The 20345-nt window shown below is 33.3% G+C and overlaps 1 protein-coding gene across 6 annotated transcripts in view; it reads right to left on the bottom strand.

Annotated features, from left to right (window-relative positions):
• Positions 1-20345, bottom strand: part of SH3GLB1 (SH3 domain containing GRB2 like, endophilin B1) — a 37196-nt gene that overhangs the window by 12189 nt on the left and 4662 nt on the right. For 2 of the 6 annotated variants that reach the window (XM_023641725.2, XM_023641724.2), the window contains exons 2-7: positions 13229-13370; positions 10424-10552; positions 7929-8062; positions 5925-6017; positions 2199-2237; positions 478-501 (exon numbers count right to left, since the gene is read on the bottom strand). In XM_023641725.2, coding sequence (XP_023497493.1) covers positions 478-501; positions 2199-2237; positions 5925-6017; positions 7929-8062; positions 10424-10552; positions 13229-13370 — 561 coding nt within the window. Of the gene's footprint in view, positions 1-477; positions 502-2150; positions 2238-5924; positions 6018-7928; positions 8063-10423; positions 10553-13228; positions 13371-20345 lie in introns of all 6 variants that reach the window. The other 4 variants (XM_023641723.2, XM_023641722.2, XM_023641728.2 and 1 more) reach the window with 2 other exon arrangements.

Consider the following 20345-nt stretch of genomic DNA (forward strand, 5'->3'; position numbering starts at 1 on the left):
GCAGCAAAGTGCTTTTTAACAAATATTTTCAACTAAAGTGACTGCCAAAAATTAGCTTTGGTGCTGAAGAGAACAAGCTTCAGTTCTTTAGAAGATCCATTTGTGTGACATGATATATCCAATTCTCTAAAGATATACAACATGGTGTTAACTATATTTTACATAATTGTCATATGAATAAACCAAATATTTAAACTGTTTTCTGGCAAGGCACTGTAAAGATTACCACTTAATATAACAGGTATCTAGTATTTATCAGAGGGTGTGCAAACAACATCTCTGCAGCATTGTTCTACTGCTCTGTGAAGCTCCAACTAGCCAAACAGATCGGAGCTTTCTGTAATAATTTTCAGATTTTACAAGATTCAGTAACAAAGACTGTGACTGGCCCCATAGTTGTTGTTCAATAAATATTTTACTGAATGAATGGCAATTATATTCTTGTTTCATAATTCTGTAGTTTAAGAATTTACTTACTTTTGTCACTTCCTCTGCCCAAATCTAGCCAGCATTAGAAATTAGAGAAAAATAGAGCATGAAAGAAAGTTGGAATTTAACATTTTCTACAACTTAGTATAGAAAAATGTAAATATTTTAATTTAAATGGCATACTCTCCTTTTCTAGAATCACGACAGATTAAACACACCAGTAACTAAATCAGCACAGCTTAATATAGAGTGAAAGTATGCCTTTACATGTATCAATACTATCAATTTTTGAATCTTATACTAATTGTATAAAATTAATAAGAATAACAGTTTTCCCACATTGGGAATATTTAACTCATCTTAGTTCCAGTTTACTCATTTGTAAAACCAAAGGTTTGGACTAAATGATTTCTAATTTTTCATTTAGTTCTAAAATTCTAGAATTTTAGGAAATTAAAATAAGGCAAGGATAAATGGACACTGTTGATATAGCTATTTGAGGGGGCACAATAAACTTGAGATATAATGACTTTAAAATTACTAGAGTTAAATACATGTTACTATAAGTAGATGATATTAGTAGTAAAACAAATGCCTAATAAATGAAACAAAGTAACTGTTTGGAAGGATATTTTCACCTAAGATAAAAGAAAATCTATGATTTATATACTAAATTACCAATGAGTGAAATAGTCTCACACTTTTCATTTACCTACAAATAGGACAATGGAAATAAATGAATGCATTCTCTTGCTATCTAAGGAAGGCCCTAATTTAGCCAGGGCTTCAATAATAACCGTAGTTTAAAAAACCAAAAATGCACTTTACATATTCTATACTATAATCTTTCCTATTACATGGATGTTCCCCCTCCGCGCCCCTGCTTCCCCCTGCTTTCAAGTTAATGCTAATGGAATAAAAGCAGTCAATTAATTGCCAACTATTAACTATACTGAAGATTCTATGCCACTTCTCTGGAAGTACTGTATCTAGGAGTATAATACCAAACACTATCTCTATAAATCTTTATTGGCTAACATTTATGAATTCTGGGGCTATGTTCAGATTTATGAATTTCTATTTTCTTAAAAAAAATTCCTAATATTGCAAAAATTTCCTCAATTAGAGCTCAATATATACACTAGATACTATAGAACAATTCTCATTCCCAATTCTTGCCCAAGGCTATGACTGTTCTGCAACTTTCTAAAGTGAATTAGTACTGTGTGGGGAATGGGCCTCACTGCTACAGAAATACCTAAACTACTGGGGTTTGTCTTGGCCTGGAATTGCAGAAGAAATTAATTCTATGTTGAGTTCAGGTGAAAATAAGGTAAACAGTGAAGGTACGGAGAAGCAAAGTCAATTTGTATACCTTAATCCTTTCTCTAAGTTGGGTAAATTTTGTTAATTTTCTTTGGCAAAAGTGAAAATATGAAGTGCCACCTAAATTAACACCTTTTACTGAGTATAAAAGGCATTATATATTTATGCACAAATTCAGATTCTAAAGTCTGAATTTGGCATAGCTAATATATTTGGTAATTAGAACACACAATTTCTTTCTTCAGGTTCCAGTATGACTACAGCTAGTATTCCCTATATTTCTTGTTCGACATAATATGAATGCATGGCTTCAACTACTTTAGACTTTTACATGAAGATAATAGCAAGAGAAGGCACTTTATTTAAGATGTAGAAAACACAGTAGGCCAACAAACCTTCAGCCATTTTACATGCAGGAAGTTGAGCATGTAAGAGAAATTTACCATAATGTTATCTCCTTCAAGGCGAGCTGAGTTTAGTTGCTTAAGTGCATAGGTAAGAGACAAAGAACACATTATACCAATGAACACAGTGAAACAAGTTGCTTCTGCACAATAAAGAACACACAAACAAGTATTAAAAGAGCTGATAAAATGGTTTTCTACTTGAAAAAAAAATTATATTGTTCTACAGAATTTCATATAGTGGTGCCTATTCAATTTTTCCAAAAGACTCAAATTTTCAAAGACAAAAAACATGGTTGATGATTGATTTTAAATTAGAAGAATTTAAAGCATTTGCTTTAAATCAGAAGCATTCAGAACTGTAGTAACTGCCACAGTTACTTATAATTTTTATTACATTTTCACCTTCTGCCTACCCACAACTGTCCTATTCAAAGATTATTTCTACTTTATGAATGTATGCTGCCTTCAACCACGTTCTCTTTCAATCAGCCTCAGCCAGGTCTTGGCATACCCTGAAGAAATACGAAAGGCATGCCAACCCTTGTACTTTTAATAAACTTTAAATTCTAATATGTGTACATTAAAGTTAAGGTTATATGATGGTGCTATAAATTCATTCAGTTTACAAATTAAAGATTTAGACCACTGCGAAGATGTTTAAGTGGACAGAGGGACTTAATCACTAAAGTAACAGAAGTCTAAACATCTAAATATTACAGAGCTTTTTTTTTTTTTTGAGGAAGATTAGCCCTGAGCTAACATCTGCTGCCAATCTTCCTCTTTTTGCTGAGGAAGACTGGCCCTGAGCTCACATCCATGCCCATCTTCCTCTACTTTCTATGTGAGACGCCTGCCACAGCAATGACTTGCCAAGTGGTGTCATGTCTGCACCAGGAATCTGAACTGGCGAACCCCAGGATGCTGAAGCGGAACATGCGAACTTAACCGTTGTGGCACTGGGCCGGCCCCTACAGAGCTTTGAAACCACACTTTTTCCTTCCCATTAACTCTAAAATTTTTTTTTTTTAAGTTTACATAAGACTAGGGTCAGTAAAAGTCAGTGCCTTATAATCTAAATGCAGAAGTTCAATTTGTTTTTGCTTCTCTGACATAAATTTTATATTATTTTAAAAACTGTTCACAAAAGTTCACTGTGAAACACTAAAGTAGGTTTTCTCTTTTCTGCTCAATTGGTTTATTTTTGAGAAATGCCTTTGAGGTCGCCTTACCATTCTTCAAAATGCTAACTAATAAAATACAAGTTAGTAATGTATCAATATTAGATACAGGCATAAATTTTTTACTGATAGGGCTAAATCATAAAAGAGTTCAATTTGCTGTACTAGATTGTGAAGTGAGGGCAGCAGAGGTTTTGCATTATTTATCTATGAACTCTGCACAAAATGAGCATTCAATAAATACAGAATTTAAAAAGAGGTCACAAGAAACCAGTAAATGAATTAAAAAAAAAAAAGTGGTAACATGTACAGGTCCCAAACCTTACTTGCAGAAGAATAACTAGTCACAAACAATTAATCCATAGAAATTTATAAAGAAGTGAAACCAAAGAAACTCTTGAGATTAGAGTAACCTCTTCAGCTGCCAACTAGGAACCAGGAAATGTGTCAAGGAAGAAAAAAAGCAAAACCAAACTCCTACTAGTTTCTATTTTTCAGGTAAACAAAAGATAGAGGAAAAAAATAGAAACAAAAAAAGATCACAAAATATAGGCATGCCTCAAGGCTTTATGTAATAAACTAAGAGGACTTTTCCTTTCTGAAGTATTTCAGACTTACTGCTATAAAGTTTGAAGAAAAACGAGTTGGTTATCTAGGGGTAAGACACCCCTAAAAACAGGAAATGTGAATTTTTGCTTAGATTAATATTTTAAATATTTGGCTATGGTTAAATTTTGTTTTATGCAACATATAAATTCTAGAAAAACTGTGTATAAATGAGTGTTGAAGAAAGTCATTTGTATAATCTTTCATTTTTATTTTAAACATGAATTCTCATGGAAAAAATTTTGTCCTTAAAAATACAGGGCACAGAAAAATTGTCAAGATCTTTTCTGGATATAGTAAAAGGAAACACCTCTCAAAATTTGTCTACTATTATATTTAGTGCTTATACATTTTAATAGCAGTGGTAAAATAATTCAGAATAATCAAAGGACCTTGTATACTGTTAAATCTATGAGCTTTCTGGCACTTTTCCAGGTAAAAAAGTAGGCTACTATTATCTTCTAATAGTGCTCGTTAAAGAAAGTCTTGTCCTGACAGTTGACAACAATATTCTTATCCCAAAATCATCACTGAGCACATGCAGGCATTTTGAATAGAGATTCTGTTCCAGTTCAAACTTTTATTTCTAAATGATCCTATTTATCTTAATATTTTTCCTGATTATGCAATTAGTATCTTAAAAACCAGTTTATATTTTACTATATAAATTTATTATTAGCAACTAGAAACTAATATGCTAATTTAGAGTCTCTTGCCATGTATAGTGTTCATTTTAAAGTTCTGATTCTGCAAAAAGCCTGCTTAGAGAAGTTAGGCTGTTTTGATGATGATGTAATGATACACTCTGATGTGAAAATGCCAATGAATTTGGAATTAATGTTTTGTTAAAGATAGTTTTTCTCCAGCAGTAGCTAATACAGATTCTCCAACAGTGGAATCATCTAGAAGAAAATAATTTATTCTGCTCATATAAGGTGTCGGGATAATCTCATAAGACATCACTGTCCAACACCAAGTTAGTAGTTTTAAATTTCACTCTAAACCAAGTCTCAACCCTTTCTTTCCCCAAACAAGAGAGCAACAAGACTTCTACCAGCACTGCGGTAATATGCTCAGTAAGGCAATGAATTCTTGATGGTGGTAGTGATAGTGAGTTGAAAACAGAAGGCAGTGGGAATATTATGCCTCTTAACAAAACATATCCCTAGCTCAAAATAAGAATTAACTTGTTAGTGTCCTCTAATAAATTAAGATTTGTTTATATTGTACTATCTTAAAGGTGTTCCAATTCAAATGTGATTAATCTCTTCAAACTTTGAAATGATGATATAAACAGTATAAACATCAGATTAAATATTATAAATAAAATCTTTTAAGAAAGTTATATAAATATATATAAAATCATTAACTTATTATATTTAATATATAACCACTCAGTTTTAGATGACTACTCTGAGGGTGAGTTTATGAAAAACATACGAGTACTTATTTATTAAATGGGTTTCCTCCTCTTCAAAATAGCCACCTGGGAGTCCATGCTGTCACTGATGAATGATTTTGGAACTATTCTTGGTGACAACTCGTTTAGTCAGTTTGAGTCACATGTGGAAAGAGAGTCATATCTAATTTTTAAGCCACACACAAGCATTCTCAAACTTGATTCATTCTCCTCTTAATTACTATTTTTCTACTTCAAATATAGTAAAACTATCTCCAAAAGACATATTTGCCACCACCACTGAGGATATTTGAAGAACACAACATAGCTTTCGGAGCTCTTATAATTTTTGTTTTTTTAGCAAAAGTGTATTACTAAAATAATATTGCCTCGATATGACTACTTTTCACTGATTTGGATGTATTAAGTTCTGATAAGTTTGTTTAAAAAACACAAAAATGTACCCAAAAGTCCTATTTCAGTCTTAATGATAGACTGTAGCTTGCATGGCATATGAATAAAATATTTTACAAAAAATTATTAACTTAAAATGTTTTTCTATTAAAAAACACTACTTACTGAAGCTCTAGTTTCTGCAGCTTTTGCCTTTTTTAGTCTGGTTTTCGCAGCATCCAAATCCAGTCTCTTATTTTGTAATAGTTTCCTTTCTTTCTATAAATACAGGAAAGAAAAAAATAAAAGTTAATTATGCTAAAATCCACTAAGAGCATACACATTTAAAATATTACTCTCCATTGACTATACGTATCATCTGAAAAACAAAGATCTATGATGACAAAATCCGACCCCCTTTTGCAACTTTTCAACTTTAAAAAGATCAAGCCATTCTAGATGTCTGAAAAATCTGGGAAAAATCAGGTGATGATAGAAACAAATATTGTTATTATTATTATTGTTATTTTTTAAACTGATAGGTTTTATTTTGCTTTTTTTTTTTTTTTTGCAGGGAAAGATTTGCCCGGAGCTAACGTCTGTTGTCAATCTTCCTCTTTGTTCTTTTTCTCCCCCTCCCCAAAGCCCCAGTACATGGTTGTATATCTTAGTTGTAAGTCATTCCCCTTCTACGTGAGCTGCTGCCACAGCATGGCAACTGACAGAATGGTGGTGTGGTTCTGCAACCGGGAAACAAACCTAGGCCACTGAAGCAGTGAGAGTGCAGAACTTTAACCACTAGGCTATCAGGGCTGGCTCAAAGAAATATTCGTTTTAATATTTTGCCATTTTGTTCCCCAGGAAAGATTCAGAAATGTCTTCTTGGTTGTCCGAATTTGGAGATGGATGTTACTGGCATCTACTGAATAGAAGCCAAGGATGCTGCTAAACATCTTACAATGCAGTATAGCTCCCACAACAAAGAATCATTCGTCCCAAAATGTCAGTAGTGCCCAGGCTGAGCAACTGTTTCAAACTATCACAGATTACCTATGAAGTGTCTGTGGTGAAGGAGGTATGGGCTCAGGGCAAAGCTCCTTCATATCCTATGTGATCTACCTCAACGATTGGGCAGGCTGCTATTAATGTGCCATGGCACTGAAAGCAACTGTACTACTCCAAAATGGAATTTTAAATTATAGAATGAATAACGAATATGCATTAAATGGTATCTTAGAATTCCTCATGGGAACTTCAAGCTTCTATAACAGGTAAGTTCAGATGTTTGCTTTATTCTTAAATTTCATATACCAAATTTCATCCTATTGATAGTCTAATATCTTTTAAATAATATTTGAACTTGGTGGCTTTTCCTCTGTGTCAGCCCAGATACTTGTTTACCAAGAGACAAATTCATTGTAAACATATCAAGTTTCTAAAATATTTTGTAATAAGAAACCTGTAAATTAAAGTTTGGAGTAGTGTTTACAATAAAGGGCAGTCTTGCAAAAAGGGAAAAAATCCACCTAGATCTCCACTCTGCCTCACTTATAAAACAAATTAAACTCAAAAACAATAGACAGATCAGGTTAGAGAAAAAGATGTAATGTTTATCTCATACTTCATCAATCAAACACAGCCGTGTGAAAAGAAGGTAACAGACATCTAGGGATGCAAAACCACAGGAAGTACAGTAGCCAGAAATACAGCTTCTAGTAATGAGGTTTCGGCCTCCCAGTTTAAATAAACAGTCACATGGCTATACTATGGTGATATTTTGTACCATAATTTTATAATCATTCCAGGAACCTCTCTACAGATTTTAAATGTGCCGGTAATGAACAAGATGGATGTCAAGTCATCTCCATAATACTACAGGGACACAAAAATGGAGGCAGTGTCATCAACAGTCCTTTATTTTGGTTTAGTTTTGTGTTCTGTTAAATATGTATGTAGCCAAATTATTTAAATATTCTAATCTGCTATGTTACACAGTCATTAAGAGGGCAAGTTATTCATTAAAACTGAAAGTATATTGGACTGTTGGTGGTGAACACAATGCAGTCTACACAGAAAGTGAAGCATAGTGATGTACACCTGAAATTTACATGTTATAAGCAAAACAAAAAAACTCCTCTAAGTATATATCTAAATTATTTTTCTAAGAAAATGAAACACTTTCCAACTCACAGAAATTGTTTTGTAATCTCCTTCTATAAAGTTTCTTAATGGAGTGAGAAAATTTAAGGCTGATGTTTGAATCAGCTCTCTGTCTGCTGTTCCAATTCGTTTTTGTGTTTCTCCACATTTAATAAGTGCATTGCCTGCAAAGGAAAAAAGCTTTTTACCATTGTCTGGTACTGTCAGAAAATCATGTTAAATCAGCAATTTAACCTGCTTTAAAGTTAGCTGTCGCTTGTTTACTTAAGTAAAAATCAAATAGAATTAACTGAAATTAAGGTAGTTTTATTTTAAGAATAAATTTAAAATTATAAATATCTAAATGAAAATGACAAAAATGAACTTTTTACCATGTCCTAATTGTACCAATTCTATCAATGGGAAAAGAGAGGACAGAGATACTAAAAAGTATTTATGGTCACAGCTCAAAATAGTGTAGATATAATGCTTAAAACAGTTTAATAAGTAGATCAAGGCAAAATTTGTCTTCTGTTTCTATATTGATGCACTTATCTCAAGTACCTATAAATATTTATATCTTAAGCTAAAGAAAAACGCATGTTTTGCAACATACAACCCCTAATATTTAAATAGAACAAGTACAGTGGAAAACAGAATGTAAGAAAGGGAACCACAAGACCAAGGTTCTATTCCTAGTTGTACCTCTAATAAGCTTTAGTTCTGTGGGTCTTAATCCCTTCATGTTAGGATGAGATCTGATCAGTAAGGAAGGTAATAATATGACACAGTATTTAAGAGCTCAGTTTCTGGATACAGATCTATGTTTGAATTACTAACTGTGTGATCATGGATGAATTAGTAACCTAAGACCCAGTTTCCATGTCTTTAAAATGGAGACAGCAGAATTTACATTATAAGTAGGACATAAGTGAGGATCTACTGAAATAATATATGTATTGTATAGTACTTAGCTCAAGGCCTGGAATACTCAATTGTTAAGTATTATGAATTACTAATAAGTAGATTCACAAAGCCCAACTCCAATAATCAGGGTACATTCACTGGAATTACTAGAGGGGCAGATTAAAAAAGGAAAAAATTTAGAAGCCTTTCCAGTATTCATGCTCCACTAGGCCTACAGCTTGTGAAGGAAAGGGCTGAGTCTCCTTCATGCATCTTTATGACCTCAGCATCTAACTGCATCTGTCATAAGCAGGTAATAAAAAATCTGTTCAACGTATAAAGTTTTTCTAAAATTAATAGTTAAAATTTAGAAATAAACCTATAGAAATTTTAAGCATTTTCAGATTTCTGAAAGAATTATATTTTGAAGAACACAACGTAAAAGTTTCAAAGTTGTACATCTAAAAGCCAGTAAATGGATTAATGGCATTCATTACAGTGTTTAGGCTATTCTGTCCGACATAAAGATAACTACCAAAACTTTAAGTTCATTTAGTCCCAGAATTTATGAGCTATTTCATAAATCAGGACTATCTGTAGAAAATCATTTAATTTACCAACCATTTCAAATCCAAATAAGGACCAATTTCTTGCAGAAGTCTTAATAAAGAGAATTATCAGCCATAACAATAGGAAAAGAAGCTACAGAAATCTGAATTAGTATCATGTTTGGAGGAGATTAGATTTGAGGGATAATAAAGATGCATAATTTTGAGCTTTAAAGTTATCCATTATAAAAGTTGGTATAGCAACTAACAAAGCTGGCATAATTGTAAAACATGATTATAGAAAATTTGAATTATATAAGAGGAAAACAGAAATGAAATGTAATGCAAACATCCAGAGATAATTTATTGTTAACAATTTTTTGGTACTAACATTATTGTGTAATGAAAGAACTAGTGATTTGTTCAAATACTTACTATGTGCCAAGTACTTTAACACAGAAATAAACAAGCTCTCAATAAAGCTTAAAAAAAAAAATCAAGTACAGGAGACACATGTAAACAAAAATTACAATATATCACAAGAAGTATTACAACAGAGGAATTGCAAGATCCAATGGGAGTACAAGCAAAGAATTCATTTAACATTTTTTTTTTGAGGAAGATTAGCCCTGAGCTAACTACTGCCAATCCTCCTCTTTTTGCTGAGGAAGACTGGCCCTGAGCTAACATCTATGCCCATCTTCCTCTACTTTATATCTGGGATGCCCACCACAGCATGGCTTTTTGCCAAGTGGTGGTGCTACGTCTGCACCTGGGATCCAAACCGGAGAACCCTGGGACGCCGAGAAGTGGAACATGTGAACTTAACCGCTGCGCCACCAGGCCAGCCCCCCCATAACTTTTTAAAACTAAAAAGAATGTGAGTTTTCAGAATAGATGCTTAAAATACTAAACTGAACTGTACATATTTACTGGTCACCTATATTTCTCACTTCATCTAAAATTTTAACATAAAAAATTTGAAGTTAAAATTGATTTTACTAATATTACATAAATGTTAATGACCTCTCTCAGTAGTAGAAGTCTAGAAGTAAAGATATTTCTTATGAGACCTTTTTGCCTTTTGCTTACCATAAGCTGTTCCTGGGCCAAACTCAGTCCCTGCATCAATCATATATTGTCCCAAAAGTTCTGGGTTGTTTATACGACTTGGAGCTTTTCTATCCAGTTTCTCATAAACAAATTCTTCTATCCTGGCATCTAGGAGAAAGGTTTAAAATTACCAATGGTTTCAAAAAAGAAAAACTATCTAAAAGATTGTTTTGTTCCCCTACTAGCCATTTATCATCCTTTAAAATAAATATGAAATCAGCATGCTTTGAAGTACATATCTTAATATATAGTTTTTAATTTATACGTTAGAGTACTATATAGCTCTGAGAAACCTATATCTCAGAAATTTGATAAGACAGTTTGGCACAAAAATATTTTAAAATAAACTATTTTATGAGTATTTTACAGGATTTTAAGTTCCAGAAATGGGTTGGTATTCACTTAATACCTAGTGAAGAAGCTGCCTTTGCCCCATTCATATGGTGTCTAACTTTTAACTTTGAATATATGTTCATAATTTCAAAATCAGGGATTTCTAGCTATGAAAATATAGATATAACGTACCTAGAAGAACCAGAGTTACATGCTTCTGACATCTTTAACATGCTTTTGCTTGCTCACACACCCTCTCTCTTTCCTAGAGTCTAAATCTAGGCACAGGAGTTTAAGGCATAGAACAATCCAGGTTTGGAATAGTCTACTGACAGAGATCAACAATATGATGCCTTGGTTTAATTTTACTTAATTATGTTTAAAGCATAGAGATATATAGATATCTCTGAGCATGCATTCACTCAAAATATTTCATGACTAAAAATAAGTTTAAAATACAAAAGGTTAAAACAATAACATTAGGATACATGGAAAGGAAAAAACACCAGTAAAATCTGAATAAACATTTGGTTAGCACAACATTTAAGAAATTCACATTTACATTGCCGCCTAACAGCAAGGTATTTCACAGACAAATGAGAAAAAAGTCAAAGTTTCCAGAAATAATGACTAGATATAAATTAAAATTACAATCCAAAAAGAAGCTAAGTAAAATAGGTTCCTTCTAAGCATCTCACATAATTCTTCCACAAGTGGAAGTTTCACACAGTGCACTGAAAATTTCAAAAATGAGCTGAAACAGTAACAGAAACACTTCAGGAATTGGCAAAAGCATTAATTACAATAAGTAAAATAGGCTGTTGGAATAATACTCACTTTTGTGGTAGACTCTGTTATAACATTAGAAAAGTTTTTAAGCAGGAATTTTGAAAGCTTTAAATTAGTTAAAACCAAAATGAGTCAGTTAGAAACATACTAAGTATTTAGAAGATGTTAACCAAATTTCAGAATTTCATTTTCTGACTGTGAGAGTGATTCTTAGCATTGTTGCTTTTCTACCTATTTGGTCAAAAGTTTAAAGTTGAATCCTATGTTGATTTCATTCAGTTAATAAAATATTTGGTATGTTAATAAATAAATGTTTCATTTCAGTAAGGCATCAATAGGTCATAATAAAATCTTAACAAAATATGCAGGAAATTCTGCTATAATGCAATATATATTTCTGAAAAACCCTGGGTTCTGGAAAATCATACACTAAAAATAACAGGGCTTACAGGGAAAAGAGGGTTGGGTCTAACCACTCAAAATCTATGTGACTTTATAACAAGAGCACAAAAAAAAACAAGAACAATTCTGTTACTACTTCCAACTTAAAACACTAAACTAAAATTGTATTACATGAGCCACTGTAACTTCTTTACACTGACTCCATTCCCTTGTTTACCAGTTGTATATGAGCTTATTTGCCATTCAGAAAAACATGTCGTGTAACAGACTATATACGTGAGGAACTCTGGAAAGAGTAAAGAATAAGAGGAAAAATGTCCACTACTTTTTTTTTTAAGTGCCATGGTATACAATTTCAGTAACCTAAACAAATAAGAAATATCACATGGTGTCAAAGACAGTGGACCTTGCTCAAAGTGTAAAAGGTCTATTTTAAAAGGTCACTGCATTTTAAAATGGCACAGAATTACTAATATTTTGTATAGTGCTTGAGGTTTATGTAATAGCAACAAAATTTAAAGCTTGGAACTTTAAGTTAGTATTTAAAAATAAGTTTACGCCATTTCCCAACATGGTCACAATAACACTGGGGAAAAGGGGAAGGAAAGCATGCGTTGCTGCCTTTGTCCTTCAAGTTTTGATATGTAAAGCTCGTAGGGAATACAAGGCGCCAATACACCTGGCTCTAACTCAGGTTTCACTTCTAATTAGCTATGCTACATTGGACAAAATGCTAACTTGTGAGTGTGAATTAAGAAACAATTACTGTGCACCTTATTTGCAAGGTTATTGAGTTGGGTGACCTGAAAAACCTCACAGAGTTGTCTGAAAATCAAACAGAATAATTTATGTAGAAATGTAAAACTTAACATAAAGAATTGGTAACTAAGTTTCTATATAATTTCCCCTTATTTAGGGACAACTGTCCCCTGGATGAAAAAGGAAGATTAATTTATTTTCACAGCCTTCCATAACTTAAAATTCAAAGTCATTGCCTGAAATTGAGTTTTCATGAGGATTCTACAAAGGTCTGAGAAACGTTATCTGTCAACTTGTTAGAGGGCACACGAAGAAGTTTTATCACCCTCTTCACCAAAAGCACATACAAAAAATAACCACTGACCCTCAAAGTCAGAAATGAAAAAATTCTGTTTTCCAATAGCCACTAAAACTTTTTTTTTTTAAACTTAAAACACCTACCAGCAGGACCTTTTAATAAGATTAGTCAGTAAGGTAGACAAAAGGTAAAAAGTTTCTTACTTGGATTTGGCTGCAATAACACTTCAGTCTGTTTCATTATTTTTTCTGTCCATATTTTGGTACATTCAGCTTTACTAAGTAGGTTCTCTAAGTGAGCATCCAATTCTGTCTTCTCTGCCTGGCCAAGCTTTTCTTCTGTGAACTGTTATTGATTATAAAAAAAATTAAACATATCTGAAATACATTTTAGAAACCTTCATCAATATTTAAGAGAAAACTCAAATCCAAATAATCCCGAACATACAAAATAACTGTTTGCAAACCACTGCATGTGAATGCTACTTGTTTTGCCACTGTGGTAGTTTATTCATACCTCTTTTGGCACTTACCATGACTCTATCTTACATGTAACACGTATCCTTAGTTCTGCTAAAATGTATGGTGTGAATTCTACAGACAATCTAACATATTGCCTGTTATATAAAGTATACAAATGTTTCTTACATGGAAAGGTAGGATAATATAGTGGTAAGGAGTAAGAGCTTTGGGTCAGTTGGATCTGAATTCAAATCCTGGCTGCACTGCTAACTGTGTGACCTGAGCGAGCTTTTGAATATTTTTTTCTTAGGTATCCTCTATTGTAAGAGAGAGACAATACACACCTCACAGTGCTTTGAGAATTAAGTAAGAGTATGTATGTAAATCACTTTTTTCAGTGCCTGGTAATTATTATTTTGAATTTAAAAAGGGCTGTTTATGTTTAATGTGGCTTTGTATTATCAGCACTTTAATCACACTGAGTTAGACTTTTATGGGATGCTCTGGGAAACTATCATTTAAGTTGCTTCTTCAGATTATGTTCCAGCAATTGATTTATACCCTAACTTTTGGAATATATCCTATTCACAATATGGAGGTGTGTTTTAAAGATCACAAAATGTAGTTAAATATACTCAACGTATCAATTTTTATTATCTTGAGTGTGTTGGTTTTTGAAGAAAGGCAGCATTGCCCATATAATAACAAAGAGGTAAAAGATTTTCATGTAGATTTTATGGAGACTTGTGGATACTTTCAATTAAATATTAAAGGTGATGACTCAGACTATTTATTATATATAATTTTCCTCTGGAACATGTGGCTTTCTCCCATCAAAACACACGTATATCACTAGTACTAATTCTATGCTTATTAGTCATAACTCATTTCTGCCTACCAAAATATAATGTTCACCTTGCTTTTTCCCCCTTTCATTTCTTAAAATATCTTCTGCTGCTCCATTTTTCTTACTTTTATTATGTATGTTTCAACATCCTTCTTTTTGGCCTAATACTTTCAACTGATTATCAATTAGTACTTTTAGCTGAAAGGTTCTCCAGAATGTTATTCTTAGACTTCTGGTTACAACCCCCACTGAAAGTCTTGTTCAGAGGCTAGAAATAACAGCTCGAGCTTCTGTAAAAACTTAGGTCTTTTTGAGACTGGTCTGTAGCCAAGCCCTGACCCAATGGGTGGAACTGAGAAGAGCAGTTCCAAAGCTATTGCCTAAGCCCATAAACTTGCAGTGTACTGTAACCGAGGATAGGAGAGGCACTGGGCAAAAAATCAAAATCCTAATCCCAAGGTCAGTTTGGTAACTACATAATCTCATTCTTAAGGGAGAATTCTGGTATTCTCTACAGATCCTTGAAGATTCTAAGCAACAGACCTCCTACAGAGGTACAGATTAGAATTTTACATGTTCGAAGCCCTATCTCCAACAGTTAAATAGATTATTTCCCAGATAAAACAACCAATAGGAGGGAAAGAAAGGGAACACACCCAGGTGAACATCATCCACAGGGGATGATCTACCAGTAGAGAAAAATTACTCACTTAGTACCTTAATAAGCAAGTACATCTATTTGTTCATTCTATTCATTACTTCAACAAATATTTATTAAGCACCTACATATGTGCCAGGCACCATTCTAAGCACATGGGTTTCAGCAGCCAAAAAACAGACAAGCTTTCTGCTCTTAGGAAGCTTATATTTTAATAGGGAAGACAGACAATAAACAAGTAAATAAATAATTTGATAATAAGGATACATAGATAAAAAAGATGGTGGAGAGAGGACCAATACAGGTGGTCCTATTGTTTCTTGAGCGAGTGAATGATTAACTGAGCGAATTACAGAATTCAAGCACAGAGGAAGGAAGAATTCATTCCACAGGGGCTTGGGGGAGCAGGAAAATCAGGGAAGGCTTCAAAGGGAGAGGGATATGCAATCAGGGACTGGAAGGGGGTGTAGGAGTTTGAGGAGTGTGAGATGGGGGTGGTTAGAGAAATAGCCTCTCTGAGCAGGTAACAACCTGATACTGAACAGTAAGAAATGAGCTATGTAAAGATCTAGGGAGAGGGTATAGAGATTTATCTTCCAATTGCATTGCTAGTGTGGGGGATCAGAATTGGCCACCACAAAATGTGTCTCTTGCCTTGCCTTGATTATTTTTAAGAACAAAACACTCTGAAAGAAACTCCCCCCAACTGCCTAAAAGAAATTCAAAATAAAGGCCTGCCCCCAGGACAGGCCAACACCACACAACTGCGGACTGGGAGGACCCTTGCTAAGCCCACTCTTATCAAAGTTCTATTTACAAACATTTGCTTTTCCATTTCCATGTGAACTGTCTTCCTCCCCTTTGAGGCCCCAAACACTCCCCCCCAACATCCTCCTTTGTCTTTAGCTGAAGATGGTATTTAAGATGAGAGCCTCTGCCATTTTGGTGAGTTACTTAGTTTTTGGGGGTCTCTCCCATGTATAAATGTTATAGAGCTTTGTTTGATTTTCTCCTGTTATTCTGTCTCATGTCAATTTAATTTGCAGCCCAGCCAGAAAGACCCAGTGGGTGGAGGAAATGTTCTTCCTCCTCTACACTACACAATCACTAGCACTACCTTCATGCATATTAAATATTATTTTTTGGTATAAATCCTTAATTTATATTTAACGTCCAAGAACAGATTAGTACAATAATCAACAGATCCACATTTAAAAATCAGTATTTATTAGGTCAGTCTTTGTGCAAGGCACTCTGCTAAGAACTAAAGACATAGTTCTCGGTTATACAAGAGCTAAATGACAAATATTACCTAAACGATATAAACCTATATGCTTATTTTTTTCAGTACATAAAATCATGTTAATGATTTAGATGTTTTAGAAACACACTGGAATTAAAGGTACAGGCTAGAAATTACTAAAAAATGTTTATAAATAGCAATTAAATAAAAAGTCACTGAGTTTATCTGATACAAATTATGTTTTAGACTAAGTTTCTCCCAATAATATTTCAGAGAACCAACAATTAAAAAGGCAATTATTAGGAAAATAAAACACTTCAATGTTCCGGTCAAAAGTCCTGCTCACTTAATTAACTAATATTTTCTGATTGTCATGACACTTCCTTATAGGTATCTCACTAAATAAACATTTTTTTTCTTTTGAGGAAGATTAGCCCTGAGCTAACATCTGCCACTAGTCCTCCTCTTTTTGCTGAGGAAGACTGGCCCTGAGCTAACATCCATGCCCATCTTCCTCACTTTATATGTGGGATGCCTGCCACAGCATGGCTTGACAAGTGGTGCATGGGTCCGCATCTGGGATCCAAACCAGTGAACCCCAGGCCGCCAAAGTGAAACGTGTGAACTTAACTGCTGTGCCACCGGGCTGGCCCCTAAATAAACATTTTTTAGTGAAAAAGACAGTGTGTGAAAGTGTAATAGACCAAAGATGAGTATTTGCAACGTCATTTTTTTTGTATAAGTCTGAGCAAGAAACAAAGAAAATATGTAAACTGACTTACAAAGTAAGATTCTACAAACACAATGAGTAGGTTTTTTACTCTTAGTTCAGAAGGATAAAAAAAAACACAAAAAGCAATATAAGGAACACTAAGCATAAGTGAGATAGAGAGTCTGATTATAGAAAACCTGTTTAGAAAATAGCAGTTCTGCAATAAGGCCCACATGAACAATGTTCTGAAGCACCAATAATAAATTCTATCTGACGTTTACTTGAATTCTCTGAGAGTGAAAAGAGTTACTATTTTTTTTCACTCTAACTACATTGTGTTTCACATCTCAGTATGTTATATATGGTCTTGTTTTACCTTGTAATTTTTTTTTTAGTGTTTTCTTTTCTCAATTAAGATCATTTATAAGACCTTTTTTATACTTCTGTATCCTTAACAGTGTTAGGGCTTAGCATACATTAGAAAGTGCCATACACTCAGTTGTGCATTTTATCTAAAATACTCAAAAAAATCTTCTTATATAGGTAAGAATCATAATTTTAGTGATGAAGAAGTTGAGGCTCACAGTGGTTAAACATTTTGCCCAAGGTGTCGGCATTGTGATTCAATCTCACATCTGTTTGAATCAGTATTAGTACACTACACTACCCTTCCAGTAAATTAATATTTTCTACTGCCATTATCCAAACATATGCTGTGCTTCCCTGTCTCTGTGTCTTTGTTCATAGCACTCTGGTCAGCTTTATCCTATAGTCCACCTCTGCTTCTTACAAAATATTCAATAATCATCAAATTAATGGCAACCTTAATCCTATCTAGAACGAACCAAAAAAAGCGGGGGGGAGGGAGCGGGGGGGACATAAGAACTTTGCTAATGTTATATATATTTAAGTTAAAATTATAAAGTTAAATTTTATTACTTAAATGTACAATTGTAAAAGATATACTATTTCCCATATTTTATCATTGTGGGGGCTTAAGGATTTTTTCCATTGTTATTCAGGAGGTACAACATATTACAATAGTACAATATGTAATACGTAACATTTTTCTCTAAAACACTTTTAAGAATGCATCTACTACTGAAAATGATGCATTATAGCAACTAAATTAAGGAAGTTTAAATTATTAATAAAAAATATTTATGGAGTATATATATTTTCATCTACTGTATGTAAGATGTATAATCAGCATATGACATGGTTCTTGCCTTCAAAGATTTTATGATCTTAATAATACTGCCTAAACACAAACATAAAATTATAATAATGGTACCATTTTCAGAAGGACAAAAAGACATATTAATTTTCTTTTAAAAAAGATCCCTTTCCTAATAACCAAAAATTTTATATTTTACGCTTAAAAAGTTTTAGTTTTTAACTGTGTAGTTTCTTGATGATAATAGCTGTTAATGAGAAACTACAGTTGATTTTAAGCATGTATTTTAATGAAAGTATAGCAGTAGCATTTAATAATTAAAATTTTTGTGAAAACAACGTACTATAAAAGTCAGAATGTAAATAAGTCATAGAAACCCAAACCCAGTGTTCTGTAAACTGTAATATGATGTATAATTCTTTCACAATATTTCATTAGTAATACAGTAAAACAACATGAGAATAGAAAGCTTAATCCCCCTCCTTGTATATTTTCTCTAAACACTCCTTTAAGGGAAGGATTGTCTTTGAGTCAGCTACATTATGCCAGGCACTGTAATCCTTCCTTTACTGCAAGAGAGGAATGTAGCCTACAGTAAGAAATAGTAGCCTGGATTCCATACCCTGCTTTACTAGAAAGAAAAAAGAACTCTAAGTGAAAAGGGTGGGTGATCAAAGACATCTATTTAATAAAAACTCAAACCATCAGTTCTCTGACTGGGTAAGAGTAATATTTCAAAAGTAGTCTAAACTTCTTGGGGGAAAATGTATAACACAAATTCTGAATATTCTTTAGTAAACTGTAAAGCAGATCCTTCTCAACTGGTTCCCAATTTTGGCTGTTCTCTGCAATTACTTGGGGGAGGTTTCAAAAACACTGATGCCAAATCCAACCCCAAGGATTCTAATTCAACTGGACTGGGCTGCAGCCTGTAAAGATTCCTCAGGTAATTTTAAGTGCAGCTAAGACTGAGCATCACTGTTCTAGGCTTATACATAATTATTTCAACATCAGGTTAACAAACCACCTTCTATCTAGTAGTTTACTAAATTAATGCCAAGAGCACCAAAGCATGCCAACATAGTTTTGGGAAACACTAAATAGGCAGAGTTTTTACATAATGAGAAAAACATAGGGACTTTGAACACGCTATGTTTATTAGAATTTTAGAGACCTAGTGAAGTTATTGCAGTTTAAATTCTATAAAAGAAATGGGATTTGAGAAGGGCTTAAGAGAGAATGTTTGGCCAAGTTAGAATTCCATCCAGACAGGATCTGCCACTCTTGACACGAGCTAGTTGAGGGCAGCAACATATTCATCTTTACATCTCCAGCTTAGACACACTACTATGCTTGCTGAATTAAACAGCAGATCAAGGCCAAGCTTGCAACTAAATTTTAAAGACCTTTTGTCCCTCAGAGAATAGCTGGCATTCATGAAGTTCATGGTGTAACTTTAGAAGTCAGTTCAAAGAAAATGTCAGAAAGCTAAAATGAACCCCTTCCCTAATTAATTTAGTTTGAAAATACTTTTTTAAGGAAGTATAGGCTCTTATTTCAAAGATTGTGAGCAAAACTTTGCTTTAATATCAATTCTGAATTAAAAATGTGCTCACTTGAAAGATTTATCAAGTAAAGTAAGAGAACAGTAATTCACAAAATGGGTATTTACCACAAAGAATAAAATATCTAAATTATGACAAATTGCAACTAGACTATGAAGTCCTTGAGGGTAGCAACTGGGTCTCATTCATCTCGGTATCCTTCAATGTAAAGACCTAGGAGCTACTCAATAAATATAGGTTGAACTAAATAGTTTAATATTTTAGACTGGCATTAATCAACTTCAAGGTCAGCAGATACAATGCTAGAAAAGTATTAATAAAAACAAAATTATTCAATAGGCTAAATGATTCAAAGAGCAAACTTTCCATATGTATACTACCTTACTTTCCTAAAATGATATAAAAAATTAAAAAGAACCAAGTTGGACGTTGTGAGAGAAGAATAAAAAAGAAACAGAGCTGATTCCTTAGGACAGACAATCTTATTGAAGATGTGAAAGCTATGGAGTAACAAGAATTTTAGAGCTCCAAGGGACCTTACATAACAGTTCATTAGAAGAAAAATGCCACATGATCATACAGAACTGAAAAATGACACAGGATTTCATATCAAGCTCCTGTGTTCTGAGATGGGACTTGAAGTTGTATCTTGAGGCA

Source organism: Equus caballus, chromosome 5 (genome assembly GCF_041296265.1).
Source record: "Equus caballus isolate H_3958 breed thoroughbred chromosome 5, TB-T2T, whole genome shotgun sequence".
Classification (NCBI taxonomy): domain Eukaryota; kingdom Metazoa; phylum Chordata; class Mammalia; order Perissodactyla; family Equidae; genus Equus; species Equus caballus.